General features: G+C 54.4%; 4 protein-coding genes and 2 non-coding genes across 11 annotated transcripts; 2 read left to right on the plus strand and 4 right to left on the minus strand.

Moving 5' to 3' along the window:
* Positions 1–1,035: 1,035 nt before the first annotated feature.
* IL4I1 (interleukin 4 induced 1) lies at positions 1,036–7,682 on the minus strand. 2 transcript variants are annotated; one of them, XM_063318692.1, is made up of 7 exons: positions 7,618–7,682; positions 5,503–5,717; positions 4,454–4,566; positions 3,485–3,686; positions 3,082–3,150; positions 2,322–2,455; positions 1,036–2,108 (listed from the first exon to the last, which is right to left on the minus strand). In XM_063318692.1, exons 1-7 carry the CDS (start codon positions 7,628–7,630, stop codon positions 1,274–1,276), a joined length of 1,581 nt encoding a protein of 526 aa, XP_063174762.1. In that variant the 5' UTR covers positions 7,631–7,682; the 3' UTR covers positions 1,036–1,273. The 2 variants fall into 2 exon arrangements, with proteins under 2 accessions (XP_063174762.1, XP_063174761.1); XM_063318691.1 differs by lacking the exon at positions 7,618–7,682 and having other exon boundaries at positions 5,503–5,810.
* A 3,483-nt stretch (positions 7,683–11,165) lies between these two features.
* Positions 11,166–11,606, plus strand: LOC134507790 (uncharacterized). The gene has a single exon (XM_063318659.1). The coding sequence runs from the start codon at positions 11,166–11,168 to the stop codon at positions 11,604–11,606; it is 441 nt and encodes a 146-aa protein (XP_063174729.1).
* A 675-nt stretch (positions 11,607–12,281) lies between these two features.
* On the minus strand, positions 12,282–12,353 carry TRNAE-CUC (transfer RNA glutamic acid (anticodon CUC)). The gene has a single exon. It is a non-coding gene; the product is annotated as a tRNA-Glu (tRNA).
* A 244-nt stretch (positions 12,354–12,597) lies between these two features.
* On the minus strand, positions 12,598–12,708 carry TRNAL-CAA (transfer RNA leucine (anticodon CAA)). The gene is made up of 2 exons: positions 12,671–12,708; positions 12,598–12,643 (listed from the first exon to the last, which is right to left on the minus strand). It is a non-coding gene; the product is annotated as a tRNA-Leu (tRNA).
* Positions 12,709–13,050: 342 nt separating this feature from the next.
* Positions 13,051–23,214, plus strand: LOC134507879 (zinc finger protein CKR1-like). Its single transcript, XM_063318855.1, has 4 exons — positions 13,051–14,016; positions 14,066–14,070; positions 20,261–20,369; positions 20,817–23,214. Exons 1-4 carry the CDS (start codon positions 13,629–13,631, stop codon positions 22,172–22,174), a joined length of 1,860 nt encoding a protein of 619 aa, XP_063174925.1. The 5' UTR covers positions 13,051–13,628; the 3' UTR covers positions 22,175–23,214.
* Positions 14,063–27,267, minus strand: LOC134507803 (zinc finger protein 883-like). 5 transcript variants are annotated; one of them, XM_063318684.1, is made up of 5 exons: positions 27,044–27,267; positions 26,151–26,258; positions 25,907–26,005; positions 23,830–25,415; positions 14,063–16,215 (listed from the first exon to the last, which is right to left on the minus strand). In XM_063318684.1, exons 2-5 carry the CDS (start codon positions 26,236–26,238, stop codon positions 15,001–15,003), a joined length of 2,988 nt encoding a protein of 995 aa, XP_063174754.1. In that variant the 5' UTR covers positions 26,239–26,258; positions 27,044–27,267; the 3' UTR covers positions 14,063–15,000. The 5 variants fall into 5 exon arrangements, with proteins under 5 accessions (XP_063174754.1, XP_063174752.1, XP_063174749.1 ...); XM_063318682.1 differs by lacking the exons at positions 23,830–25,415; positions 25,907–26,005; positions 26,151–26,258; positions 27,044–27,267 and adding exons at positions 16,995–17,100; positions 17,797–17,867; positions 18,764–18,906; positions 19,378–19,661 and having other exon boundaries at positions 14,063–16,553; XM_063318679.1 differs by lacking the exons at positions 23,830–25,415; positions 25,907–26,005; positions 26,151–26,258; positions 27,044–27,267 and adding exons at positions 16,995–17,100; positions 17,797–17,927; positions 18,764–18,906; positions 19,378–19,661 and having other exon boundaries at positions 14,063–16,553.
* Between the last annotated feature and the right edge of the window lie 594 nt (positions 27,268–27,861).

A 27,861-nucleotide genomic window follows, 5' to 3' on the forward strand; every position in this document is an offset into this window, starting at 1 on the left:
ACCGCTTACGGTACCGCAGGTGGGTTTCTTATCACTCTTGAGTAGATAAAGGAAACCTGATACCGATTAGCCCTGAAATTCGGCATTTCAAAGCGTCGCGGGGGTGGTTGGGTCTCCCTAAGGGCGATTTGAGCTCATGGCCAGGAGCCGCCTGGCCAAGCTCTTGATATGCTGATGTTGGCCACTCTGTACTTGTTTGATTATCGCCTGTGTTTAAATGCTTTAAGCCAGTGCCTCTGCGATGCCCGGTGGGAATTTGCCGGGTTTAATTAGGTGCAGTCCTTCCCCGGGTGTGACGGTCTCCATCAGTTCCGTCCCCGTTCCTTCTAGCGATAAACGTCCCTTTCCTCGCCTGGAGAAGACCGTGAGCCGTTCCCCTCCATCTGGGTGGAGTCGGGGTTTGTGTTGTATGCAAATTTAGATGAACTATACTGCAAAGTGGGTTTTCCTTTTCCTTATTTATCAATGTGTTTCTGATAAGCTGAAAAAAAAAACCAAACCAACCCCACCTGTAGCACAGATTGAGTTTCCAAGACTATGAAATTTAGGACAACGATTACTGGTGAGAGGAAAAACTCCAGTAAATAAACACTAACGTCTCCATGCATGGGCTATATTGCTTCTGGGTTTGCTTTGGATATTCACGGTGTTAATTCTACCTCTATGACTTGGCATTGGCCGTGCTTTGAGCTCAGCTGGATGGGTGATGGGCAGGAGGGACCACGGAGGTTAGGGATCAGGATCGCATCCTGGCTGGTACCCGTGGGGATTGCGTTGGGCTATGCAAAGAAGGGGATGACTCAGAAGCAATCAATTACCTCCCAAATTCTGGAAGGGGAGGAAGACCCAGCTGATGGGTGATGAGCTTCTAAATGATTGAAGTGGGATGAGATGATTTATACGTGACCAGACTTCTCTGTGGAGAGACGGAGCCACCTCAGACACAAAGAACTGAGAAATACCCACCTTTATTCCATCTTAAGCATTTCCTGAGGTATTTTGTATGTAAATAAATTATGAATTACTGCAGCGTGTCTGACCCAGGGTAATATTAGAGCGGTGAAACCTACTTAGACATTACTTTTTCTAGTTCTCCCTTCTGTCCTCATTAAGTGTTTAACCAGGTCCTGTCTGACGGCAGTCAGCGCTCTTTCAGCTTTTTCTTTAACGTGCCCTGCTGCTGATGTGCTTCTGCTGACTTTGCTTGGAAAGAAACGGGTTTACGCCCCCAAAAGCGCCTTCAAACCATGCAAACTCAGCCCAGGAATCCTGCTCAGAGATCTTCCTTCTGCAAGAAACTCCCTGATTGCTCCTGCTCCTCCTCGTTCAGCATCTGGGCTTCGCTGCTGTCATCGTGGATGTTGCTCGCAGCCCTGACGGCCGATTTCATGGCGGTGTCGATCCAGGCGTGAGGCTGGGCCGCGTGTTCTCCTGCAAAATGCACCCTGCCCTCGTGCTCAAAGAGAGCCTGCGAGTAGTCGGTGAACTGGTAAGGGGTGAAGGCGGCGAACGCCCCCAGGGAATGTTTGTCCAGCTGCCACTTCTGGATCACGTACTGGTCGCAGGTGTACTGCAGGTACTCCTTGCTCACTTGGTGGATATCCGACAGGTCTTGGAGGACCACATCCAGGCACTTCTCATCCGTGAGAGGCAGGAAAAACTCAGAATCGTCATTCCAGGTGTAGGAAGCCAGGATCACGCCCACTCCGCTGGAGAAGTTGTGGCTGGGGTAGTAGATAAAGCGGGAAGGGCGGTCAGTGATGGATTGTCCTCCTCGGATGCCGTCCTTCTCCCAGAACTTCTCGGTGCAAGCCAAGGCTATTTTGGAGGAGCTTGCGTAGTGGATGGAGCGCAGGGCGTGGGTCTTCAGAGGAGAGAGCGGTGGCAGGAACTGGATGTGCCTGGTGGCTTTGGCGGTGGACGTGACAAGGACGTAATCTGCAGTTACGATGGTTGGGGCCAGGGTGTCTGGAGCGCGGTAAAACACACGGACTTTCTTTCCCTTGGTCATGATTTTCTCCACTGTGCAATTGAACTGGATGACACCGGGCAACGCTTTGTGGAAGGCTCTGGGCAGTTGGTCAAATCCCCCTGTGATTTCATCAAAACTGAAAGGAAGAAGCAGCAGGAGGTGAGGGAAGGACATTGGGTTTAGGAAGTGTAAAAACTGACCTCTTCTAGAGATGCTAACAGAGCTTGGTGGCCCTTGGAGTCAGGAGTGATTGCTGTTCTGACATCTAAATGCCACTGAAATTTCCTCTTGTGGTGCGCTGCTCTGGACCAGCACAAAACGGGGTTTGCCACGAGAGACATCGTCTTACCTCTCATCAGAGAAGATATCAAAATCCCACAGGGAGGCAAGGAAGGACAGATAAAATCCAGAGTCCTCATTCAACAGGTCACCAATCATGTCAACTGCTCCTCGGCTTAGATTTCCTACTTTAATCAAATATTCCTAGAAAAGCCAGGAAGAAGACACAGCCTGATGTTATTATCTCAGTGCACGTATCCCCTTTGTATCCCAAGCCAGCAGTCATGTCCTACTGCCTTGCTCTTGCTCCTGATCTGCTCAAAGCCTGGACCAGAAACATTTTTTTTTTTTTTTAGTGTAGCTCTTGTAGCTTGTTGCTCAATGTCTCCTCTGGTTTAGCACAACAGAAGCTCTGGAGATGAATGAATAAGGGCTTTGTGGCTTGGCGTACCCACTCTGAGCCAGCTGGACGGCAGGAAAATGCAGTGGATTGCTCAGTAAATCCTCCCCAGTGCTTGATACTTATCGTTTTTGATTCGGGGACCCATGATGGAGGAATATGGCTAATCTGGATGACTTTCCAGAGCATTTCCAGCCACCACTGCTGCTCTCCTACTTCCAGGTGATGAGGCTGCTCTAACAACCCCATCGGAGTCATGCGTGCTCCTTTCTCAGCATTTTAAGTAGAAGGCAGCATTGATTAGGAAAAAGGTATCGGGAAGCGTCAGCAGAGGAAGAGACGAGAGCGATACAGATCCTTTCTGGAAGCAGGGATGCAGGTTAATCATCAGCAGGGGGATTAAGCTTACTCTCGAGCCCCAGCCCTTTACCTTGGTGGAGAAGGAGTCATGTTTAGCGAGATACGTCTTGCAGTCTGTAGTCTGGAAGTGCTTGAAAGCCTGGAGAGGAAACATTGATATACATTCATGAGGAAAAGTGCGTTTCCCAAAGCATTGCCCCAGATTCTGTTAGGATCCATCTGGATATTTAACCTTGGGGTTTGGTAACCCCTGGAGCTGAGCTAGAGCTAGTGGATCCTGCTGCCTGGGCTTTGAGTTTTGGGAAGTTACGCCTTGGTGTGGCATTTTCTGCTTCATCTGAGTCTTGGTGAATCTCTTCTAGAGCCCTCTTCGTGGCCTCCTCTGGACTCACTCCAACAGGTCCATGTCCTTCTCGTGCTGGGGACTGAGCAGCATGGCATGAAGGTGGCATCCCTCCCCTGTGGGCACGTACCTTGTTTAGTGCTTCTCTATAAAGCTGGCTGGCGCTCTTGCCCCTCTCTGATGGTTTCACTGTGTAGTTTAGGATGTTGGGGTTTCTGTTCACTTCCTCAGCTCTTATCCGAGTGCCGTTCACAAAGTACCAGGCGTTGTCATCTGTCTGTCTGAACGGGTTTAGCTTCAGGTTAAACTGCCTAATGAATTCACGGACGAGCCTGGAAAAGAGGAGAAGACGTGGGGACATGCGCTTGCAAACAACCAAACCCCAAAACCCTGCCACCAAAACATCAGAAGCACAAAAGAACAGTTTCCCGTTGACTGTGTTGGTGTAGCTACCTATTATTTTGGCTTGTGAGTGCAGATTGTGGCTATTTAAGGCAGTGCCGTCTCTAGTTTTTGTTGTTTGAAGTTGTCCTGCCTGCTCCTGCATGCAGCAACCACGGGGCTTATGGAGAAAGGAGCCCTTTGGCTTATGTTCTCTCCAGATACTGGTTGCACAAGGATGTAATCAGGAGTAAGAGCAACGGCCTGCGGAAGTAGGAGGGCAGGGGTTCCCTACAGCTCCAACCCTTCTCCTTGGCACCTGGTGTGGTTGGTGACTCACCTACAGCCTCTTCCTGTAGCATTTTTGGCTGATGACTGAGCCCTGTTTGACTCCACCCTCTCGCAGACCCCAGGCTGGATGCCCTCTCCATCAGACCCAACGGAAATCCATCCATCTTCTGATGTTGTGACTTCCAAAATAGAGGTCTGACCATGCACGGACATGATACTGAGATGAGAGGTCTCCTCTCATTCTCCCAACTCAAATACAGTTGTCCCTTTTAGTTGTCCCCAGACGCTAAGCCCTGTGGGTGAGACGGGGCAGACAGCTCCTTCCGACCCCCACCTCCAAGTCCTCAGCCCCATCTCAAACGACAGCCTTGCCCCTCAAAACGGGTTGGTTCCTCATCTGATCGTTTCACACGGGATGTTGCCTTACCTGTGCTTGCCTGGCAGGCGCATGGCTCCCAGCTCCACATACCAGTCCTGTCCCTCTGGCCGGTACGTCTTGATCCGCCCACCAACCTGATTGCTCGTTTCCAGAACTATAACCTAAAAACAGTGACAGGGTGGAGTTTGCAGGTGTTTAGGCCATGACTAGAGCAAACCCATCTACAAAGCAAGTTGACAGGTTCTTTGGCAGTCAGCATTTATGGCCCATGGGGTGGGAGAGGTCCTCTCCAGACGGCAAAGGAACCATCTGTGGATCCAAACCCCTCTCCGTATTGGCCAAGATCCCTCTACCTACGTGCTGTTTTCTCAGTTGCTAACTTCTGTGTCCCATTTGGACACCTACTCTCTGGTGAGAGGGTCCTAGCGTTGGTTCAGATGTTCCCTGTGCTGGAAGGATAAAACAGGGTTTTGAAACCAGCCAGAAGGCAGCACCAACCTGTCCCTCCATGACTTTGAAACCTTTAAAACTCATGGGTTTGAATTTTGTCTGGCGCCTTGGGATGGTCAATGCTGTTTTGAAACCCCCAGACTTACTCGCTGCCTTAACAAGGCAGGGTTTTGAAGGGCTCGTGAGTCTTGTGCTGGTCAGTCTACAGCAAAGAATGTCGCCGTTGGGCTGTGAGTTGCAACAATTCGGAGAATTCTAGAAGTTGAGGCTGGAGGTGCCTCTGGAAGGGTCTAGTCTAACTTCCCACTCGCAGCAGGGCAGCTCTAGCTCTGCCTGATCTCAAAACCCCTCAGGGACAGAGAAAGACAACTGCATCTCTTTACCTTTGCTGCTTATATTCATTTGGGGAGCATCTAAAAAACTTGCTTTGCATCCAGCTCCTCCTTATCCCCCTCCTGTCCATGCCTGTGGTTTGGAAAACTGTGCCTAAATCAGATGAAATTACTGGAGCCCAACTGATTTTCCTTCCTTCTCGCCCTGCTGTGGTCCATCCCCTTCCATCTCCTTCTCCCTCTCCGTGCTGCAAGAACCTTCAGTGCAGGAAAACAAGACCCAACGGCACTCGGGGCTCTCACGCAACTACTTACCTTGTGGCCGGCATCTCGGAGCAACTTCGCTGCTGTAAGCCCGCTTATTCCTGCACCGACGATGACCACGTTTGCTGGATGAGTTGCAGGTTCTAGCCCATTTTTGACGATATTCAGCAGTTCCTCGTAGTCTTTGTCGTGAAGGCAATATTCAGGGAAACACGGAAACCTCTTGGCGCTGAGGAGACCTACTAGCAGGAGTATTTGGAAGAGGACTAGGGAGAGAAGGAAAGAAGAGAAGAAAACAATGCAACGGAGGCACTCGGCAATCAGCATGCGAGTTCATTCCTGACAGCCCGGGAAGGAGGTGACAGCGCAAACTGTCTCCGAGGACGTCGATGTCCAAACCCCGAAGAGGAACGTCTGGCAAATCTGTTTTCTAAATCAGCTGGTGCGATTACGAAATCCGTGGCAATCAGTAAGGTCTCTCAGGACCGCAGCCAGACGTCGGGCGTCATCAGTGAATGTGACTGATTTTTGTTTTTTGGTTTTTTTTTTTAAGGGGAAATCAAGCCCATAGATGACTTTATTTATTTATTTATTTTCTTTCATATTCGTGTTCTGCTTCTGCTGCGGTGAGTTTGCAAAACGAGCTTGACCCCTTTGAATAAGCTCCAAAGACTCCATAATGAAGAATGGTAATTAACGTCACTCATTCAGCCTCGCTGGCCCAGCTGCCCTGTCCCACACCTGAGCAATTCATGGCATTTTTGACGCAGCGGATCGAAGGGCAGAGGGAGGAGACAACACTACACAGAAAAATGGACAGATCAGGTGGAGACGATGTCACATGGAAAGGTGGACAGACTAGATGGATGAAGATAGGTGATGGGACTTGTCTGTTATCTTGGAAACTGAATCATTTTAAACACCCTGCAGGGAATAGAGATACCTACGGGGAACAGCGAGCAGACTGCGGCCCATTCAGAACAACCCCTTCTACCAGAACAGACGCAACCACATTATATTAATATTTTTCAAGGGAAAGGATACTTGAACAGAAACCACCCTGGGGTTTTTTTCTGATTTTGGTTTCTGTTCCCCAAAATAACTATGGGGCAACTTTCATTGTCTTTTTCTTCCCCTCCGAATACTGGCAGCCTCCTTCCAGGGAAAAAAAAAAAAAAAAAAAAAAAAAAGAAAGCTTTTGAAACCACACCCTGGGTGACTCTTACTGCTGGAAAATCCCTGGGGAATCACTGCTTTTGCTGGAGTAGCCCCAGATCTGCAGATAACCTGGGTCACAGCGCGCCTTCTGTGAATTAAGCGCGGAGCCGTTGTCCTGCAGGGGATTTTCTGAGAGACCCAAGTCCAGCTCCCGAAAGCAGGTCTTTCTACAGCCTGCAGAGCTGATCCAGCTTCCTGAAGACGCTGACTGTGGCAGTGGAAAATAATTAGAAAGAATCTGCCACAATTAGCCCGTTAACACCAAGGTTGCCTTCTTCAAAGCGTGGCAGAAAGTGATATCGCGCTGATAAAGCTGCATCAACCTTCCGGACCCAATGCTGCTGCTGCCCTGATCTCCCTTGAGGACCCAGGGACAACCTGAGCTGTGGTTTTGGGGGGGTGGTGTGTGTGGTTCATGGTGGTGTAGAGCCAGAGGCCAGTCTTGCTGCCCTCATCTCGCCCAGCGTGGCAACCCCAAAGACCCACGGACCATGTGGAAGACAAAGGAGAACCTTTCTGGAGATCAGCAAATACATTGGGACCAGCTCTTGGATCTCCATCTTCCATCAGACCTTCTTGTGTTGTGGGTAGATGTGGAGAAACCCCAAACTTGATGCCAAGGAGGTGTCCTCCAGGAAGGCCCCTGGAGATTCTGAGCCCGTTGTGCCTATTGTTTCCATCTCTCCCTGCACATCTAGGACCATCCCACACCCAAAACTTGCAAGGGAGATCTCCCACTGCCCACAGTGCTGCAAAGTCAAGCTCCAGGTGACCACGGAGCTGAAGAAAGGGAGGTTTGTGGTTATCCTGTGAGGAGGTGACACAAAAGGCAGATGTTCCACCAGATGGGGAAAAAAATAAAATAAAAAATCAAACCCAGACACTGAAGATGGAAGAAAACCAGAGAAAACAGCCCCAGAGCTCAAGATTGAGGGGAGAGTCACTCACCGATCCTAGCCATCGTTGCAGTAGGAAGACAAGTCCACTGCTGAGATTTGCTTTCATTTTATACCCTGGCTTTAAAAAAAAAAAAAAAAGTAACATAGCTGTGGTGGCTCAAAAAAAAAAAAAAAATTCTGCCAATCAACGCACCCCGGAAGAGAGCAAAGTGGGATATGTCACACGAAGGGGAAGCAGGAATTGAGCACGTAGTCAGTTCCTCTCCAGTTGGTTGCTGTTTTGTAGTTGGTTTTTTTTTCTTTACTCATTGGTGTTACCAGCGTTGGACATCAGCCATCAGTCTATGGCACATTATAGGAAGCGTTATGATCGTCGGAATACAGTAAGGGTGACCGCACCCTTCTCTGTGAAGGGCAGATAATTTCCCGGCAGTGAAATATCACCTTTGGTTTTTCCCCCTGCCCCCCATTTAAATCTATCTAAATATCATGGGATTCATTCTGCATCCCCGGGAGACCTCTGACCTAGCATCCAAAATATCCTTTCTGGTGATGAAAATGGGCACTTCCAGATGACGGTTCAGCTATTGGACACTCTCATGTTAAGCGTTGCGTGGTTTTGATTTGATCCTGTCTTCGTTGCTATAGATGGAACCCAGAGCTCAGGTGCCTTCACTGAAATGGCAAAAACTGGATGAGTTATACCAGCGCTTTTCTGGAAAGGAGAACTTTGACCTACCAAAGCCCCATAAACCGACCTGAGGAACCATCCTTTGGCTGCTTCACCACATCTAACTCACCATATGGACGTAGTCAACTCTGTGTAGGCACCTTGCCTGGTCTGCTCCTAAAAATAATTAATAATAATAATAAACCCACCATAAACCACCCTTTCCCTCCAAATTTTTTTTAGTTAATCAGACATAATACGCTGATTTGACTGAAGAAATGAAACCCAAGGCTGGTACTTCCCAGAATTCTGGACTCCGAGGGGTGATCTCAGCACCAAGGTGGACGCCAGCCTCACGGAAGGGGTTTCCCCAGGAAAGCTGGAAGTGCCTTTGCAAGCCTCAGTAGGGACTGGCTGCTCTTAGTACCATTTTCTTATTGAATTCTTCATTTTATTATTTTTTTCTCATTCCTGTGATGCTTTCAGTTCTCCTTACGTTGGAGCTACGTGCACTAACACAGAAGCAAACTCATTCCCTTGTGCTATTAAAAATTAGGTCTTTAGATGTCGGGGTGTCTTCCCTGCCCATCCAGCCAGTCGGGTTGGGAGCACAATGCAGCTTTGATGATGATATTATTACTTTTTTTTTTCTGTCTTCTTTCAGCAATCAAAGTTCTTTGATTGCAACAGCTCGTTGCAATCTCATCACCTCAAAACCTCATCACCATGCTCTGTCCCCTTCGAGTCTCAACAACATTGTGGGTTGTTTACTCAGTTTAATCATAAAATATCTCCAGGTGGAAGGGAAACTGGAGGATCACCGAGTCCAGCTCCCAAAGTTTAAGTAGAGGCCACACTGGTCCACAATGTCCTAGAAGAGTGGATTGCAGAACCACGGCAAGGTCAGGACTGTGAGCGTTGCATGGACATCCCATGCGTTACCTCTTGAACCCCCATGAAGTCATGTTCTGAGGAAGTTGCAAATTAAGTTCCCTTTGGGTTGCTTAAACCACGGATGACCAGGATTTTAACCTTTGCCACCCAGTGGGAACCTCAATATATTTGTATCTATGGCATCTCGTGGTTCTGGTGGGCTTGTGACTAGACGTTGGGGTTTTGTGGAGTTGTGTTCGATGGGTCTTCTCGGAAGAAGCCATGATGTGGGCCTTGCCCAGCGATGCTCTCGTTAATGGAGTGTGGGGGTGTTTCTGTAGCAAAGTGGGGATTTTGTGGACCTGTTTCCTCTTCCTGCTCCTGCAGGGAGCCCAGTCCTGGGGAAATATGATCTTCCCCAAACCCATTTTCTCAGTGTTGCTGCTGGGATGGCCAAGGGGGTTCGACATCACCTTGGCCGCGCCATCGATAGGGTCGGTCTCTTCCAAAAGGGCGTTTTCAGTTCCAGGCCATACCTCTGCCTGCACCAGGGCAAAATTAGGAACTGACCCTTTGCATCCAATTCACAAGTTTTCACCGTGGTGTTCACAAGTTCCCCTTTGTCTCCATTAAAATGAGGAGACGAACATCTGTGGAAATTTTCTTTCAAAGAAAAACTGAAGGATTGCACGTTTTTCTTGAGGTTTTTGTTCCACAGCACATCTCCACTTCAGAAAATCCACCAGTTTGATTCAGGTTTAACATCTGGAAAGGGCAAAGGCATTACTTTTTTTGCAAAAAACCCTTGGTTTGTGTCTATTTTTTTTTATTTTTTTTTTTTACCTGGCTTGTGATTACCAGGTTGCTTTCATGATAGCTGTGGGTGTCTGTGCTGAAAAGCCATGTATTATCTCTTCATGTGAAGCAACGATGTTTCTTGGGGGATTTGGGGATTACATGGCGAAACCAGTACGTGCAGATTTTCCCAGGACGGCCGGAGATTTTGGAGGGAGGGCAGTTTGTTTCATCTTGTTTTGATAAGAGCGGGATTAACGCGTGCCCTAACAAGCTGCTTTAGGATCAACCTCAAATGACAGGGTTCATTGTCTGAGCATAAGCAATGCGCGCCACCAGTTGCAAAAGGAGTTCCTCCCATCTGCTGCTTCCCCAGCCATTACTGGAAACCAAATTTCCACCTGAAACCGATTGCGGCACGGAGTTTACAGAAGGGCAGAGGGAGGGATGAAAACCAAACTGAATCAGCCGGCATGGCCTGGGGGAAGAAGGGACAATTGTTTGCTTCCAAATAATTGTCTGCCGGTTTTAATGTTGGGTTTTCTTAATGAGGGGAGGAGGTAAAAAAACAGTTCTCCAGAACGGGAGGAGGTAGGTGTTGGTGTGGGACATCAGCTGTGGTTTTGATGGTTGAAAGAAATATGGGAGGTGCGTGGATGTGTGAGCATTTACACAAGAATATAAAAAATGAGCTATGCATGTAAGACATGGGGAGGGAAAACCCCGGGGCGGATTTGATAACTATGTAATTAACCATAATGAGTCTTCAAGCTAGTAGACACAGGTCTAAGGTGTGCAGGCAGTTTCTGTTGAGGAAAGATGCTCTTTCAAAGGATTTTCTTGTCACTTGTTTCCTGCTTGCCCAAAAGACTCCCAGGACACGCTTTGCACGTACTTGGTTTGGTCATGTGGCTGTGAGACAAAACTTTTGCATTTGGGGTGATATTTGGAGAAATAAATGCTAGTTTTTAGGTTCGATGGAAGATTTCTATTGGGAGGGTGAGGGTCTTGAAGACCCTGGACGTCTTCAAACCTTGAGGGCACCCATCAAGCCTGGTTGCCTTGCCCAAGAGGGGACCCCAGGCACCCGCACTGGCCAGGATTCTACCCATTATGAAGGGGGGGGGGGATTGTTCACTTGTCCAATGGTAGGGTTCAGAGCTGCCCCTCATTTGCATGCTCACTTGCATAATATAGGGAGGGTTGGGAGCATTTGTGGGTCTGCGGGGTCTGAGCACTGCAGGGACAAGGCTTCAGTCATGGCATCTGCTAGGGGAAGAAGGAGATCCCAGCAGGGAAGGAGATCCCAGAAGGAAAGGAGAAGCCAGCACAGAAGGAAACAGAAGAGCCGTGGCAGGAGATCTCCGGCCAAGCAGAGGAAGCATCGGGGCCAAGCAAAGCGTCAACCTGCGGAGAAGCAGAGGAAAAGGACTCCAAAACGCTCTGTCCGGTCCATCAACACCAAGACGCTCAACAAGATCAAGCAAGACAGTCGGTTCCTCTCCCAGCAGGCAAAGGGGCTCATAATGAACTTCATGGAGGACATCTACAAGCTGGTGTCGAGTGAGGCCGAGCGGCTGCGGAAGGAGAGCCAGGATCCCCTCATCAGCCCCGCACACATCAAAGCCGCCCTGCAGCGCGTGGTGCCGAAGAGGAGGTGGAAGCACGTCTCCACCGTGGTCTCGAGAAGCAGGCACTAGAGAAAACATCTTCCTCCCCTTGAGGTTCGGATGGGCGGCGAACAAGACCTAAAGCTCAAGGGAGAGGAATTAAAACCATCCAAACACCTCAATGCTGGTAAAAGCTGGGCAATCACCAGTTGGGAAAGAGGCGAGCGATGCCACCAGGTGTTTGTTTGAACGAAATACTCAACGCAGCCTTGCAATAAAGCCCCAGTGCAGCCGCCTTTGGTGGTGTTGAGGGCTCCTTTTGTGGGAGAGGATGATGGAGGGGTTGGAGACTGCGGCTTGGTGTTTCGTTAATGGGAACCAGTAGGTTGGAGAAAGACGGGCTTTCATGATCTCCTTGCTGCAAGTAGATGGTTATATATACTTGAATATATACATTTAAATAATTTAAATGGGAATTGCCGCGAGCGATGGGGGGGAGGGACGACCCACCAGCCTAAATTTTCCTAGGATAGTGATATTGCAGTTCTGCAAAACCCATCCCTCGTCAAGTTATTACCCATGACAATTAAAGTGGTGACTCTTAAAAAGCAGCAAGGGCAGTCTGGGCAGCAAAGGGGCTTTTAAGATAACGGTGACGTTTGCCATCGCCGTGTGTGCTTGGGGGGGGTGCGGGAGAAAACGCCTGTTATTGGTATCATCCGAAGGGGAAAAAGGAGGAAATTACTGTTGAGGTGGAAAAGGAACTTCCCTGACCGGGAATCGAACCCGGGCCGCGGCGGTGAGAGCGCCGAATCCTAACCACTAGACCACCAGGGACGCTATAAGTACACCGTCACCGCGCGTGCTCACGGGTGTCCCCCCCCCACCAGGGACCCCGCGGGGACACCCGTGGGGCAGCGCGGACCCTCTGCCCCCATCTCCGTCTCGCCTCCCCCCACTGTGCTTTTTCTCCACGCGTGAGCGCAGTCCGCGACGTAGACATTGGTCGGGTGGGGGGAGGAAGTATTTAAAAAAAAAAAATAATTCAAAATTTCAGTTTTTCAGAAGGCAATAAAAGGTGTGTCAGAAGTGGGATTCGAACCCACGCCTCCATTCGGAGACCAGAAAACCCCACGGGAGGGAAAGCCCAAAGCCTTGAGTCTGGCGCCTTAGACCACTCGGCCATCCTGACACTGCCCGAGCCCTTCCTCCCCCTCCTCATCCTCCACCGTTAACCCTTCCGCATCCTCATCCTTCCTACCTCTTTTAGGACCCTCCAAATTTCCAGCAAGTTTACTTCTTTTGCAGTGGTAAACCCCTCTTCTGGCTATTTTCTGCTGCTTCCATCGCTCCATCCCTGGCCCTTGCGGCAGTCTCTGTTGCCCACTCAGGATTTGCTTTTTTTTTTCCGGAAAAACCAAACCAGCCCGATTTACACTGAAACACACTGCGGTCCTGGCTCATCACCTCTAAAAAGAAAAATTAGGAGAAAGATGGAAAAAGAAGAGGCTCGTGGTGCTAATAAAATCCCAGATTTAATTCATTTTAACACTGACACGATTTTACTTTCTATTTTTATTCCATAGCCAAATTGACCGCTTTTCTCCTTATTATTTGCACCCTTGGAAGTCTCCCCCCAAACTCTGCAAAGCCCAGCAGGGTCCATCAAAGGGGTTTTTTCTGCTGTTTTCTTCAGAAAGGCAAAGCCTGAAAATGCCAGGTTTAGCTCCAGTTCTTTCGGAAAACCTTCTCTCCGCGTGCTGATCTTGCGCCTTCGCTAAGCGAGTGTAATAATTAAGCTGGGAAGAATTAAAATCGAGTTGTTTCGGGCTCTTTCTCTGCAGGGAAATGCAGAAGGAAAGGTGGTTTGGGGGGTTAAGTCAAAAATAGGGTATGTTCTTTTGGTGGAACTCCATGCTTTTCAGGCCAAAAAAAAAAAACCCTTATGCAAATTCTGGATGAGGATGAGCTGCCTCACAAGGGCTTTGTTGCAGCTGGCCAATCCTGGGCTGCCTCGTTGGTTCCTTCATTTGAATATGTCCAACTAGAGAAGAGCCGTGGCTGTGGTGGGACACCCTGGCAGGGAGGAGCACTGAGTCTGAAGGAGACCCCATGGCTGCAGCCACCAAGAGACAAAGAAGAACCTCGAGGAAGAGGAGGACGAGGAAGCAGAAGGTCCAGTTGACGAAGCCTCTGCTGAAGTGGGGAAGGTCTCCGGCTCGGGTTGGGCGATGGAAGCCAGCTCCGAAGGGCTTAAGCAGCTGGTTAAAGAAGGGATCCTACAACAGCTACATCTCCACACTGCTGAGGCAGCTGCCACCACCGACCAGGCGCATGTCGGTGAAGGCAAAGAGGCTGATGACCATCTCCATGGGCGTCCTTTGCAAGGGGTTGGTCACCGAGGCGGACCGTTGGAGGAGGCAACACCGGGGGTCCTTCATCGGCACCTTGGAGTTGCAGGCTGCTGTGGATAAGGTGATGAAAGGTGAAGGTGGAGGGTGTTTTGCCTCCTCCACCCCCAGATCTTCTTCCGTGAACTGAAGAACAAGGGCCTGTCCTCTCGCCATGGATATCTTTCCTTGTCTCCCTCATCACATTCCCGGGAGAAGAAGAGAAGAGGACAAAAAAAGAATAAACTTGGAGTCTTTCTCCCCCATCTGATTCAATATCATTCCTGTAAAGGTGACCACCAAACCTGGTGTCCCACCAGTACCCACATGCCCATGCAGGAGGTAATTTGGAGGCCAGGTCCTGGATGGGAGCATCTTCAGCATCCTGCCCATGTAAGACCACATGAATCAGGCCCCTGCAATGCTGGTGGGAGACCACCAAAGTCCGTCTTAACCTCTTTGAAGACCCTCTCCATGCATCCTGCAGGGAAAGACTGCTCCCCAGCAGGAGATGCAATCCTTACCTCGGACCACACCAAGCGTCTGGGGAGGTTGGAGATCCACAGGGGAGGTTTGCCATGGGTGGAAACAGGGCCACAGCCTCTGAGACATACCTGAAGCTCAAATAGCTCCAGGTGTCTGCGCAGTTCTGGGACCCCTGAGTAGATGAGTTTGGCCAACGAGGTCAACACTTTGGGCCCATCTGCAGAAGGATCAGGAACTGCCCTTGGGATTTTTACCCTCCCAGCTTGGGATTCCCTTTCATGTGATCCAAAATGATGTGGAGTGGTCGGAGGAGACCAACCCCAGTGGCTTCTGGCCCCAGGGCTTTCTCCTTGCTGGCTTCTGGAGCCCATCTGGGGACTAGCAGGTCACTGGAGGAGAGGAGAACACCAGATGGGAGATGAAACAGCCGTCGGGCCCATTGTATCAAACATCTTGGTGTGCGGAGAGTTTTGGAGTGGCGATGAAAAAGAAAGGTCTCCTTTTTGTTGTTGTGTTTGGGCAGGGCGAGAGCAGGAGATGCCCTGGACTAATTTGGCTGGGAGGAACGGAGGGTGTTTTCTCTCGCTTCCAGCAGAGCGGGAGGAACCTCACCCAGAGTTGGTGTTTTCTGCTGATGGTGGCCACGCTTGGTCCCTATCGTTCCCTTCATATTTCCTGATAGACAGATCTTTTCTTCCCTCTCCCACAAGTCCTGGTTGACTTCCAGTCTCTGGAGAAGACCTCCTGACTGGGCTGGCATCACTGGGCTTCACCAGCACTGTGTGGGACGCATGGAGCTGGTGGCTGTGATGGAGCCGCCGGTGCGTGATGACGTTGGAGCTCTGGCTGAAGCTCCTCCCACACTCGGGGCAGCGGTAGGGCTTCTCCCCAGTGTGCACCCGCCGGTGCTTGGTGAGCGATGAGTTGATGTTGAAGCCCTTCCCGCAATCCCCGCAGACGCAGGGTCTCTCGCCGGTGTGGACCCGCTGGTGGGTGGTGAGATGAGCCCATTGGCTGTACTGCCGCCCACACTCCCCACACTGAAACGGCTTCTCCCCGGTGTGCACGCGCTGGTGCCGCGCCAGGTTGGAGACCACCACGAAGCTCTTGCTGCACACCCTGCAGAGGAAAGGGGTCTCCCCGGTGTGGCTGCGCTGGTGGGTGAGGAGGTAGGAGCTGGTGGTGAAGCCTTTGCCGCACTCGGAGCACTTGTAGCATTTCTCCCACCGGCCAGCGCCGCGATGCCGGATGAGGTGGGGTCGGTCACTGAAGCCCTTACCGCAGTCGGTGCAGCTGTAGGGTTGCTCGCCGCTGTGTGTCCCTTGGTGGGCGATGAGCTTGGAGCTGATGGTGAAGCCCTTGCCACAGTTGGCGCAGACGTAGGGCTGCTCACCGCTGTGCAGCCGCTGGTGGGTGATGTGGTTGGAGCTGCCACTGAAACGCTTCCCGCAGTCGGGACACTCGTAGGGCTTCTCCCCAGTGTGGCTGCGGCGATGCTTGATGAGATCGGAGCTGACGTTGAAGCTCTTCCCCCACTCCCGGCACGGGTACGGGCGCTCACCAGTGTGCAACCGGCGGTGGGTCACCAGGTGGGAACATTGACTGCAACGCCGACCGCAGTCGGGACACTTGTAGGGCTTCTCCCCGGTGTGGCTCCGGCGGTGGCGCACCAGGTTGGACACCACGTTGAAGCTCTTCCCGCAGTCGGCGCACTGGTAGGGCTTCTCGCCCATGTGGACACGACGGTGCGTCACCAGGGCCGAGCTGTGCCCAAAACCCTTCCCGCAGTGGGGGCATTTGTAGGGCTTGTCCCCACCATGGCTCTGCTGGTGATGGAGCAAGTTGGAGAAGACCCCAAAGCTTTTCCCACAGTCAGGGCAGGGGTGCTGGGACTCCCGTCTCCGGGGATGGAAGCTCTTCTCGTTGGTGGGATGAGGGATGGGTCTTTCCCTGGGCCAAAGGCTATGGGGGAACAGCAACTCACTGCATGTCCCTGGAGTTTCCCTCAGAGGGTGACCCTGGACCTCCTCTTGGCCTTTCTCTTGGGAGTTCTGGTGGATGTTGGCTAGCTCATGGCACTGCAAGATGTCCTCCAGGCAGGTCTTGATGTCTGGGTCTGCTTCTGTGGTGCCGTTCCTCATCCCACTCATCATCCCATCCCCTGCAGAGGACAGAGAAAGAGATTGTGAAGAGTCAGTCCCTGGCTGGGGTGGAAAAGGGAACCCAATAAGGAAGCAGGGCAGGGAAAAACTGGAAGGGGGAAAGCCAAGATGAAAGTTCACGTGAGCTCCACCTTCAGCCCAAACGCTGACCGTTGGCCAGCTGGAGAAGCTTGGGCTGAAGTTCAGCTTCAAACCCCATCTCTTAAAACCCTCTGTAACCCAAAAGGGGAGCTTCTGCCTTCGCCTCCCACAGGCTGAGAGTTCCCCTCCAATGCGCATCTGGAGGCGATGGAGGGTCCCCAATATGCGTCTCAAGGGGGAAGCACGATTGCCAGAAGCAATGGGGAAAGACTCCTTCACCTCCAAAGTCTAGAGGAGCATCCCCTGTGCCCACCCAACCCCAAGACTTAGCCCAGGAAGGAGGAAAGGGCCGTCCTTACCCAAAGAGGAGTCATTTCCAGCGCTCTCCTGCACGGCTTCCCAGTACTGGGCCTGCTGGCCAGGATCGGTGAGGTACTGAGCCACCTCCTTGAAGGTCACGGGACACTGAAACAACAAGGATGTCCCAGCTCAGCGCCTGCCACCATGGGTCAGCTCAAGGCAGCAGGGAGAGGAGCCAAGGCTGCATTCATCAGAGCTGCAGGAGAGCCAAGAAGGATGCTGGTGAGGATCAGAAATACCAAGGTATTGCTCCCCATGGGGTGTGACTAAGCTGTGGAAAGCCGCGGGACACCGTGGATGTTCAGAAAGAAGCTGGGTAAGCTTACGGGAAAGGAAAAAAAGAAACTGGAAAACACTGAGGGTCGTTAAACACCCAGCAAGGCCTGATGGCGATGATGGAGCTGAAGGGGCTCAACCTCTCCACTCTGGCCTCTGTGCCTTTTCCTGTCACTGGGAGACACAAAGCCTCAGGCTTTGCAGTTATTTTTCACCTTCCCTGTGTTTCTGAGATGGGGGAGCTGAGAGAAACCCTTACGGCATCTTGCATCCAAGGCTCGGCCTTGCAGTGTGCCCACCACAGGCTCCATCTCCTGCTCCTTACCACCTCTCCTGCAGCCTGACCATCCGCCGATGGTGTATGGGGACTTCTTGGCCCAAAAGGAGTTGCACGAAGATGACAACCCACAGCTACGGTCACAAATCAGCTTGTACAGCCCCACGGGACTGGGCAGAAGGTACCTGGCACCAACGTTTCAGGTCAGAAATGCACTTGCCCACCCCAAAGGAGAGACCCTCCCTCACCTGTGCTGGCTCTGCTGTGGCCATGTCCTTCTCGGTCCCTCTCAGCGGTGATGGGGATGCTCTGATGGAGCCTACGGGGGGAGAAGGAGGTGCTGAGCTGCTCCCCAGGAGGAAAAGCTGGGAAAAAAACCCTAGAAAAAAGCAGGCAGCGCCCTTTGCATGGGCATCCGTGCAAGGGAAGGAGCAGCCTCCTTTGTTCCTGTGGGGTTTTTCCCCTTGGGATGCAAGAGAGGGCTCAGCCAGCCATTGCCCAGCGGAGCAAGGACCTTTTCCACCTTCTTAGGAGCAGATCTGCTGCTCGGACCAGCAGGGAAGAGCCAGGTCCCGGGAGCGCGCCTGGTCTCCCCATACCCTCTCACGGTGCAACCCCGAGTACAGAGATGGGGCAAGGGCAGGCAGTGGTGCTCCCTCTCTCTGCTCCTTGCGCCGGTCCCAGCAAAGCCCCAGAGGGCTGTTGCGTGCCTCGATGGGCCTGGGGATGCAGGCAGGGCTCTGCCTGTCCCACACCGGTCCCCGGTGCCACAGCCCCTGCTCGGAGCACATCCAGGATCCCTGGAGAGCCCCCTTTCCCCCTCCGCCTTCAGCATCCAGCTGATCCAGCCCCTTCCTGTGTCCTCCCATACCCTGCCCGAGCTGCAACACTCCCAGAGCCACCTGGGCTGCTCGGTGTCCCCCGCCACCAGGGCTTGGTCCCCCTGGTCTCCCCTGGGGACATCCGTCCGCTGCCACCAGCTGAGGAGCGATGGAGCGAGGAGCGGGGAGGCTGCAGAAATCAGCTCCGCTCCCTCCTCCGGCGGGGAAGCCAGGGGTTAAACCCCCGTGCGTTAGAGGGGGCAGGGTTTAGGGTTAATTCCCCACCCTTTCGGTCTTTCCGAAGCAAATTAAAAGAAAATTCCTGCTTCCCCTCCGCTCCCGGCTTTTCCCAAACAGGGAGGGATTAAACCACCACCAAAAGCCCTGCGCTCACGGTAGAGAAAAGCGTCCGCGTGGTTTCGGATCTCCTGGGATTTCTCGGGGGCAGGAATCCAGGCTCCTCTCTCATTCCCCTGCTGCATTTCGTTATCTTCTCGCTTGCAGAGGTGTGTGTTCCTTGGCTTTTGCCACCTCCTCCTGCAGCAATAAGGAGGGATAGCTTGGTAAGTGGCAGTTCCCCCTCCTTCCCACCCGCGGGCGCATGACTCCCCAGCCTGGAGCTTTTCTGGGGGGAAACAACCCGTTTTCACCAGCCACGTGATGAAAACACGGTTTGGGCCACTTTTCCAGGGGGAAAACCTAATTTCTTGCTGCCATCCCTGATGCTGATCGGGCAACCAGCCCGGTGTCCCCCTCTCCCACCTGGGGGGCGCCTCGTTGCCCCACAGAGACCCCCGTCGCCTTCCCCATGGCTTCAACACTCAAAATATCCCCAGCTGCTGCTGGCACCATCCCCGGCGGAGTTTCCAGCAAGGCTGGGGCTCTCCAAAAGCGCTGGGTACAAGGGTAGAGCGCGGGGGCACCGTGCGTGCTGGGGGCAGGACCATGGCGGGGTCCCCCGTGCCCCCCGTGGGTGCTGGGGCTGGGGGGGAGCCGGGGTTGGGTTACCTCTAGAGGGCTCTGGGTAAGCGCTGCCGCCGAGGAGCTTGTTCTTGGCGTCTCCTCTCTCCCGGATACCGGCTTGGGCTTCCGGAGCAAAGCCATGCCCGGCGTCGCCTCCATTGTGCCCTGCTGTCAGGAGGCTCGGCGGTCCTCGGGGTGCAAGGGGGGGTGTCTGTGCATCTTCCCCCCCACCCCCGACTTACAGCTTCAGCCTGGGAAGGAGGGGGTCGCTTCTCTCAGGAGGCAGCTCCAGGCTCGTCCGACAGCGAGTCCTGAGCCGCGGACTTCAGGTAACGGGGAGAAACCCTGATGCGCTCCGGCTCCGCAGCGGGTCCTGAGCTGCGTCAGGGCTGGAGCTTCCAGGATCCGGCCCTTGGAGATGTTCCCGGGAGTGGCCGCTCCTTTGGGAAGAGGAAGGTGGCTAAACAGGACGGAGAGGGAGCCTCGGGCTCCCTGGGAATGGGGCACCGTAGCCCAGCTCCTGCGACATGTCCTCCAGTAGCCCCATCACCCTGGGAGGGCTGATTCCCAGTAAGATGAGGACTGGGGGGACTGGGATGCTGGGGGGCGGAGAGCAGAGATTGCTGTGGGATGTGGTCTGCCAGAAGGATGGGGGGAAAACGGGGACCTTCCTGCCCCCCTCCCCATCCCTAAGCTGCTCCATGGAGGTTCAGGCTTACTCCTGGAGGGAGGGACCATCTGTGTGCTGCAACCTGGGGAGAAAAAAACCCCAACATTTCCCGAGGCACCCCTAGAAAAAAAGCATCAAAACCCAAGCAAGAAGCACCACGCGGGGGAATTTCCTTCATTTCAAGGGATTTCTCTTCCCCACAGGGGATTTTGGGGAGCCCTGAGTGAGGAACGGAGGGATAAACCCCTGTTTTCCCAGCTGCCTGTGTCTCTCCCCATCATGGAGCCGTGGGTGATGCTGGACCCGCGGCAGAAAGCCCTGTACCGGGATGTGATGCAGGAGAGCTACGAAACGCTGATGTCCCTCGGTAAGCAAACACCAAAAAAAAATAAAAAATCCTCTTTCCTTGTAGAACTACCCCCCTTTTTTCTTTGCTCTTTTTTCCCCCCTGTCTCCGGCAAAGGGGTTGCGAGCAGGATGGGAAGTGGGGAGGAGGAATCCAGGCAGGTTTTGAGGGGGTTCTCCCCAAACCCCAGCCCTCTCCTCAAATTTTCTGCAGGTAAACGTTCTTGCTCTCTCCGCATTTATTTATTATTTTTTTTTAATTGGAAACGCGGGCAATGGGGGCCGCTCAGCATTTCCACATTCTCAGTTCAAACTTGGATCAGGTCTCCCATCGCATCCCTCTTCCTCCTCTCTGGGAGATGAAGTTTTTAAGGGAATCCTGGCCCTGCTGCTGATTTTTAAATGCCACCCCCTGCTCTGGTCGAGGCCACGCTCTCTCCTTTTTCTCCTTTTCCCATTTCCCCAGCAGCACAGGGGCTGGTGAGTGAAAAAGCAGCGGAGGAAGGCGCGGCGGAGGAGAGCTGCGAGGAGCTCGAAGCCCGCTCATCCCGCAGCCCGGAGAGGGAGAAGGCCCTCGGCTCCAACAGACGGAAAACGAAGCGCCCGGATAAAGCCACGCCCCACAGTGCCACCAAGATGCCCAAAGCCGTGGTGGTCCCCAAAATGGACTGTGCCAAACCCCTACGCGGGGCAACCAGCAAGGGACCGGCACGGGAGCGGCCGTTCGGCTGCGCCGATTGCGGCAAGAGCTTCCCGTGGGCTTCGCACTTGGAGCGGCACCGGCGGGTGCACACCGGCGAGCGGCCTTTCGGCTGCCCCGAGTGCGGTGAGACTTACAGCCAGAGCTCCCACCTCCTCCAGCATCGCCGGACCCACGCCAGCGACCGGCCGCACAAGTGCGGCGACTGCGGCAAACGCTTTGCCGGCGCCGCCGAGCTGGCGGCACACGGCCGGGGCCACGCCGCCGAGAAACCCCACAAATGCAGCGATTGCGGCAAGGGCTTCGTTTGGGCGTCCCACCTCGCCCGGCATCGGCGGGTGCACACCGGCGAGAAGCCCTACCGCTGCCCCGAGTGCGGCGAAGCCTTCAGCCAAGGCTCACACCTCGCCAAACACCGCCGTAGCCACACCGGCGAGCGACCCCACCGCTGCCCAGCTTGCGGCAAAACCTTCTGCCAAAGCTCCGACCTGGCCCGTCACCGCCGAACCCACTTGGGCAAGAAAGCCCTGCGTTGTGGCGACTGTGGCAAGCTTTTCCGAGCCGGGCCGGCGCTGGCGCGGCATCAGCGGTGTCACCGGAGGGAACGCGCCCACCGTTGCGCCGATTGCGGGAAGGGCTTTGTCTGGGCGTCCCACTTGGAGCGGCACCGGCGGGTGCATACGGGCGAACGTCCCTTTCCCTGTGGCAACTGCGGCGAGCGCTTTGCCCAAAAAGCCCACCTCCTCCAGCACCGCAAAACCCACTCCCCCGACCGGCCCTACAAATGCGGCGACTGCGGCAAACGTTTTGGCGAGGCTCCCCCTTTCCTCGCCCACCAGCGGGGCCACGCAGCCCAAAAGAGCTACACTTGCAGCGAGTGTGGCAAGGGCTTCGCTTGGGCATCCCACCTGGAGCGGCATCGCCGCGTCCACACCGGCGAGAAACCCTACGAGTGCCCCGAGTGCGGTGAAGCTTTCAGCCAGAGCTCCCACCTCACCAAACACCGCCGGAGCCACCTCCCCAAGGCCGCTTTCCCCCTTGTCCCCCAACCGCTGCCCCCCTCCAGGACCCGGCTGGTGGAGGAGAAGCCCCCCAGTGCCGCAGCCTGCAGTGGCGAGGAGGCCTGAAGGAGCGAAACCACCCCATATTGGTGCAATGGATTGTGACCAAGGGAAAACTCGGCTTGGGGACAAATCGAAGGACACCAAGTGACATTTAAGGGGGTGGTGGGTGACACCGAGGTGGGCAAAGGCATCAGGGTGGGATTTATCCTTCCTGATGTCTCCCCGCAGCGATGGGTGGACGGTGCACCCTGCTGCAAAAGGGACGTCTTGAGGGAGAGGGAGCCTCATCCCGAGGGAAACGGTGCTTTCTCCACCGGGGAAGGTTGGGGGTAACCTGGGGATGGTTCTTGTGCCAAAATACGGTGTAATTTGTGCCTGCTCCTTGCTGCTGGCAGGCTGGAGAAGGGGATGCCGCGTTGCACCGATGGAGAGGGCAACGGCGGGAGGTGCCGGCGTGGGGCGAGGAATAAAAAGGGAGCCCCGTACCCCGCAGTCACCTGTGTCTGGCTCTCCTTGCGCACCAACCCCAGGCTCCACCGCTTTTCCTTGCTCCTGGCAGGAAACACTGCGAGCATCTTCTCCCTCTCCGAAGACAAAAAGGACGCTGAGACAGGTGGAAAGGTTTTTCTTTTTTTTTTTTGGTTTTTTTTTTTTTTTTTGTTAACTACCTTCTACTTTATTACCTGCTAACCTGAGCCAAGGAAACCCAGTGTCTCCACCCTCGCCAAATTCCCAGCTTGGTGCATCCCAAACCACCCTCGGCACAACCCAAACAGCATTTGGCGGGGGGGTCCCAGCAAGGAAGGAGTAGAGCTGGTGACTGATGCGGGTCCCCATGGCTCTTTTCCGAGCCATTTGGCCCCAAAAGCCCCCTGTGGACGGGTGTTCTCTGGGTGATTTTACCGATGGGTCCCCTCCCATACACCCAAAGCTGTGTCACCCCCTTTTTGCCCACCCAAACAGTGGGGCAGAGGATGAGGAGGGTTATAGGGAGAAGTGTCGTCTCCCCACTGCCCTAAATTATCACCCAGCCTTCCCCAAATCCACCCCCAGCCTCCCTTGTCCCTCCTCTCCCCATCTCCCCCCAAAGCCCCTACAGTGGTCCCTACCCCCCGGCCCTCCCCCTGCGCCCTCCCCACCACCACTTCACCCCCCATTTCCCATCCTGACCCCCACCCCAGGGTACTCTGGGCCCCCCCAGCTGCTTCCACAGCCCTTTCTTGCCCTGTGCTGGGGAGGGGGGTGACAGGCGTCCCTGTGGGGCGTCCCCAAAGGCAGAGGGTGGCTCTGAGTACACCCCCGGCCCCGGTCCCCACGGCCTCATCTCAGGAGCTGGGGGGAGGCAGGGAAGCCCAGGGCTCCTGGGGGGCAGAGGTATCGCTTTGCAGGGTGTCCCCCTCCCCAGGCCTCCATGCCATGGCGGAGGGCAGGAGAGCCTTGGCAGCCCAGCCCCTGGGGGCTGCGGAAGAGGAGGAGGAAGGCACGGGGTGCTGCTGGAAAATGGAGCTGGGCTCTTCAGGCCAGAGCTCAGAGGGGGTGGGCGTCCCCCCTCGCCTCTCGCCTTCCCACCATGCAGGCGGCAGCAAAGAGAGGGGGCTGCGGCTCCCAGTGCCGGCAGCATGCAGTCGCTGGTGAGCTGCCAGGGCCGTGCCGAGGCCGAAGGCTTTGCCACATTCGGGACAGACGTGCCGCTTCTCCGGTCCCCCCTGCGTGTGGGCACGCTGGTGCCGGTTGCGGTGGGAGCTGCGGCCGAAGCATTTGCCGCAGTGGGCACAGGAGAAGGGTTTCTCACCGGTGTGGGTGAGCCGGTGCCGGTCGTAGTGGGAGCTCCAGGCAAAACCTTTGCCGCAGACGCCACACTGGTAGGGTTTCTCGCCCCGGTGAAGCCGCCGGTGCCGCTCCAAGCTGGCCGGCGTGCTAAAACCCTTGCCACACTCGGGGCAGACGTGGGGCCGGCCTGGCTGGGCGGCATGGGTGCGGCGATGAGCCAGCAAGGTGGAACTGACGGCAAAGCTCTTCCCACACTCACCGCAGCGGTAGGGCCGCTCGCCGGTGTGCACCCGGCGATGCCGTTCCAGGTGGGAGCTGACAGCAAAGGCTCGCCCGCATTCCCCGCAGCGGAACGGCTTCTCCCCGGTGTGGATGCGGCGATGGCGCTCCAGGTGCGAGACCCAACCAAAACTCTTCCCGCATGTCCCACATGGGTAGGGTTTGCCGCCTCCTCCGGCACCAGCTTCCTCGGTGGCTGCTGTCACGGCTTTGGCAGCATCACCGACTTGCTGCTGCCGGGCATGGGTGCGCTGGTGCTTGGCCAGGGCTGAGCCCCAGCGGAAGCAGCGTTTGCAATCCGGGCAGGGGTATGGCCGCTCGCCGGTGTGGACGCGTTGGTGTTTGAGGAGGTTGGAGCTCTGGCTGAAGCATTTGCCGCACTGCTCGCAGTGATAGGGCCGCGGGGGGCTGCCGGTAGGCTCAGCACCAGCCGGCGGCGTCTGGGTACCCTTGTGCTTGAAGCGCTGGGGGTCCGTCTGGTGGTTGAGGCGCTTGCCACAGTCAGCGCATTTCTGAGGGGGTGGCGGGGGCTCTTCCTCTGCTTCCCCATCCTCCTCATCCTCGGAAACAGGGGCGGCAGCATGGGTGCGCATGTGGCGGTCGAGGTGGGAGCTCCAGGCGAAGGCTCGCCCACATTCGGCGCACTGGAAAGGCTTCTCGCCGGTGTGGATGCGCCGATGCCGCTCGAGGTGGGAGCTCCAGGCAAAGGCTTTCCCGCACACTCCACACTCGTAGGGTTTCCCACCCAGGTGGCTCTTCTGGTGCCGCTCGAGGGCTCCTGGATCAGCAAAGCTGCGGCCACACTGGGGGCAGCGGTTGGGTTTCTCCCCACCGGGAGCGTGGGTCCGCTGGTGGGTGAGCAAAGAGGAGCTGACGCTGAAGCGGCGCCCGCAGTCGGGACAGGCGTAGGGACGCTCGCCTGTATGGACCCGCTGGTGGATGGTGAGATCCGAGCGTTGGATGAAGCACTTGCCGCAATCAGGGCATTCGTGGGGGCGGTCACCAGTGTGGATTTTCTGGTGTTTCACCAGGGCCGACTTGTGGCTGAAGCTCTTCCCGCACTCGCCGCACACATTGCTGGGTTGGCTCTCGCCTGGGCGTGTGGCCAAGTCCCCCGGTCCCCCACTCCTGCCCACCTTCGCCCCGGCCTCCGTGGGGCTGGAAGGATGCTCCTCGCCCACAGGTTTCACCACATCAGGTTCCTTCTCAGCAGGTTCTTCTCCAGGGCGTTCCTGCTCCGCTGCTGCTCCATCCTCTGTGGGGCACAAAGAGAGACAGACACAACCCAGGCAGGAGAAATCGTGTCTTCTGGGACCAGGAAGATGGGAAGGTGGCAGGAAAAGGAGAGAAAGGAGGGATTCCTTCTCCTTTTTTATTTCACCAGGTAAGTGCCTCTATCAGAGGCATCTCCAATCCCCATCGCTCCTCTCTGCTGCCAACATGGACATGGCAATTAATTCCTGTAATTCATCCCCCACCACCTCCACTGCACCACTCCAGAAATACGGCTGTGTAGGAAAGGGGTCTGGCATTTCCATTTTGGCCAGGACATCCCTCTTTCTTCTCCAGCATCTTTCTTCCACGCCATGGCCAAGCCGGGGCTTGCAGCCTGGGGTACAGCTGTAGCCATTACGGTGGGGTTTTGCCCATTTTGGGGAGAAGTTGGTGGGGGAAAAACCCTTCACACCCGCAGGAGCTGAACCCAGGCTTTTTCCCGACTGTGGTCAAGGCTCAACTGGGGCTCACCTGCAGCCAGGGTGTCCCTGGGCACGTGGAGATCCAGGGCTGTAGGTTCATCCCCATGGTCCAGGCGGGACAGCAGATCGGGCTTGGAAACAGGGAATTCTGGAAAAGAAAAGAGGGGATGAGCAACTTGGGTCAGGAGGGTCTGCCCCCACCAGCAGCCCCCCAACCCCAGCACCCCTTGCATCCAGCAAGCCGATCCTCCGTCCACCCCAAATTTTCGCCTGGGGAAGGGCAGGCTCCTCACCCAGCGCCATCAGCGTCTCGTAGCTCTCCTGCATCACGTCGCGATACAGCGCTCTCTGTCGCGGGTCCAGCAGCACGTACGGCTCCATGGCTGGTGCCACCAGAGCCCCTGAAAGAAGGAGGGAACACCCTGTAAGCAGAGCCCAGCGTGCAACCCCTCGCCAGCCATCATCCTACGGATTTGCATCCATCGGTTGGACTCTTCATGCAAAATCCCCTATTCTATTAACCTCTGGATTCCCTAATAATCTAAGAGATTATTATTCTCTAATAACCTAACAGAAAGGCTAAGACAAACCACAAAATGGGGGTAAAGTTTGGGGACAGGCAGCTAATAAAAACCTCCATCCTTTACCCCACCACGTATTTTCCCAAATCCTGCAGGAACTTTGCCTCCATCAAATCTGGCCAAACAATTATTTTTTTTTCCAAAAGTTAGTGGGGAGGAGGAAGCAGAAGGGGAAAACAGACATACAGAGAGTATGATTACTTAGAAGAAAAAATAATAGAAAAAGAGGTACACCCCAGCCCATTAAGAACATGTTTCTGTAACCTGCAGACAATGCTCTGCTGAGAGCTCCTTGCCCTAAAATTAATTTTCATCCAGATTTTCTCTAACAGCTAATTCCTACTGCACCAAACCCTGGGTGCTCCTTCTCTTCCTGGAGACTACGGTCCCAAATCTTCCAGAATCCCCCCAAAAAAACCACCCCATAGCAATCGCTTCTCCTTCTCAAAGAGGATAAATCACCCAGTTATTTCTCTATGCAAACCTCCAGCGCTCAGAGCTTGCGCTCGGGAGAAAACATGAGTTTTCCCAGCTGGAAGGGAGAGGGTTTGGTGCTCTCCTTTGCAAAAATCATTTCAAAGCAAATTAGCACCACTCCCCCCTACCCTTTCCTCGTCCTCGTCCGTGAGCAGTATTAGGATCCCGATGCGTGGGTTGATTTATTTATTTTTTTCTAGCAGCAGAGCTCTTACAGCTGCAGAGGACGGAGGAGGCAGGTTGGGAAAAGGTGGATTTGCAGAAGGTTGTCACCGACTTGCTGCTGCCAGGAATAAAAGGGATGATTTCAAGCACGGACCGCAGATCCCTCCTGCAATTTTTGCCCTTTTTTTTTTTTTTTTTTTTAAGCCCCCACCAGCATTTCAGCCCGCTTCATTTAATCCTTGGTGGTTTGCCATCCTGCTAAAAAAAAAAAAAAAAATTTTAAAAAGGGGTAAATAAAACACGTCCTCGTAGATACCTCCTCTCCCCACCCCCCCCGCCATCCGAAAATAAAACCCACCCGCCTGAATGAAGCGAGGGGGGAAGGACGGACGCCTGCAGAAAGACAATGGTGTTTTGGTGGGTTTGGGTTTTTTTTTAAATTATTTTTCCCCCCCTCCCCAGGGGTGGAGAGCATCCGGGCACCAAGTTTAAGCCTGGTGTGTGTGCGGGCACCCTGGGAAGAAGAGCTGGAGGGGAGAGGAAGGGAAGGATGGAAGGGGAAAGGAAGGGGATGGAAAAAAATAATAAATATAGGAGCCATTTTCTGCTTTCTCTCTGCATCCAAAGGCCAAACCTCCCCGTTACCTGCAGTCTCTGGCTTGGGAGGTGCTGTCGGCAAAGCCTGGAGATGCTCCCCCTACACTTTTTCCCCCCAAAAAAGCCCCCTTTTCCCCCCAAAAAAATAGGGCAGGGGGGCTACGAGGGGCTGTTTGTGTGTGTG

Source organism: Chroicocephalus ridibundus, chromosome 28 (genome assembly GCF_963924245.1).
Source record: "Chroicocephalus ridibundus chromosome 28, bChrRid1.1, whole genome shotgun sequence".
NCBI lineage: Eukaryota > Metazoa > Chordata > Aves > Charadriiformes > Laridae > Chroicocephalus > Chroicocephalus ridibundus.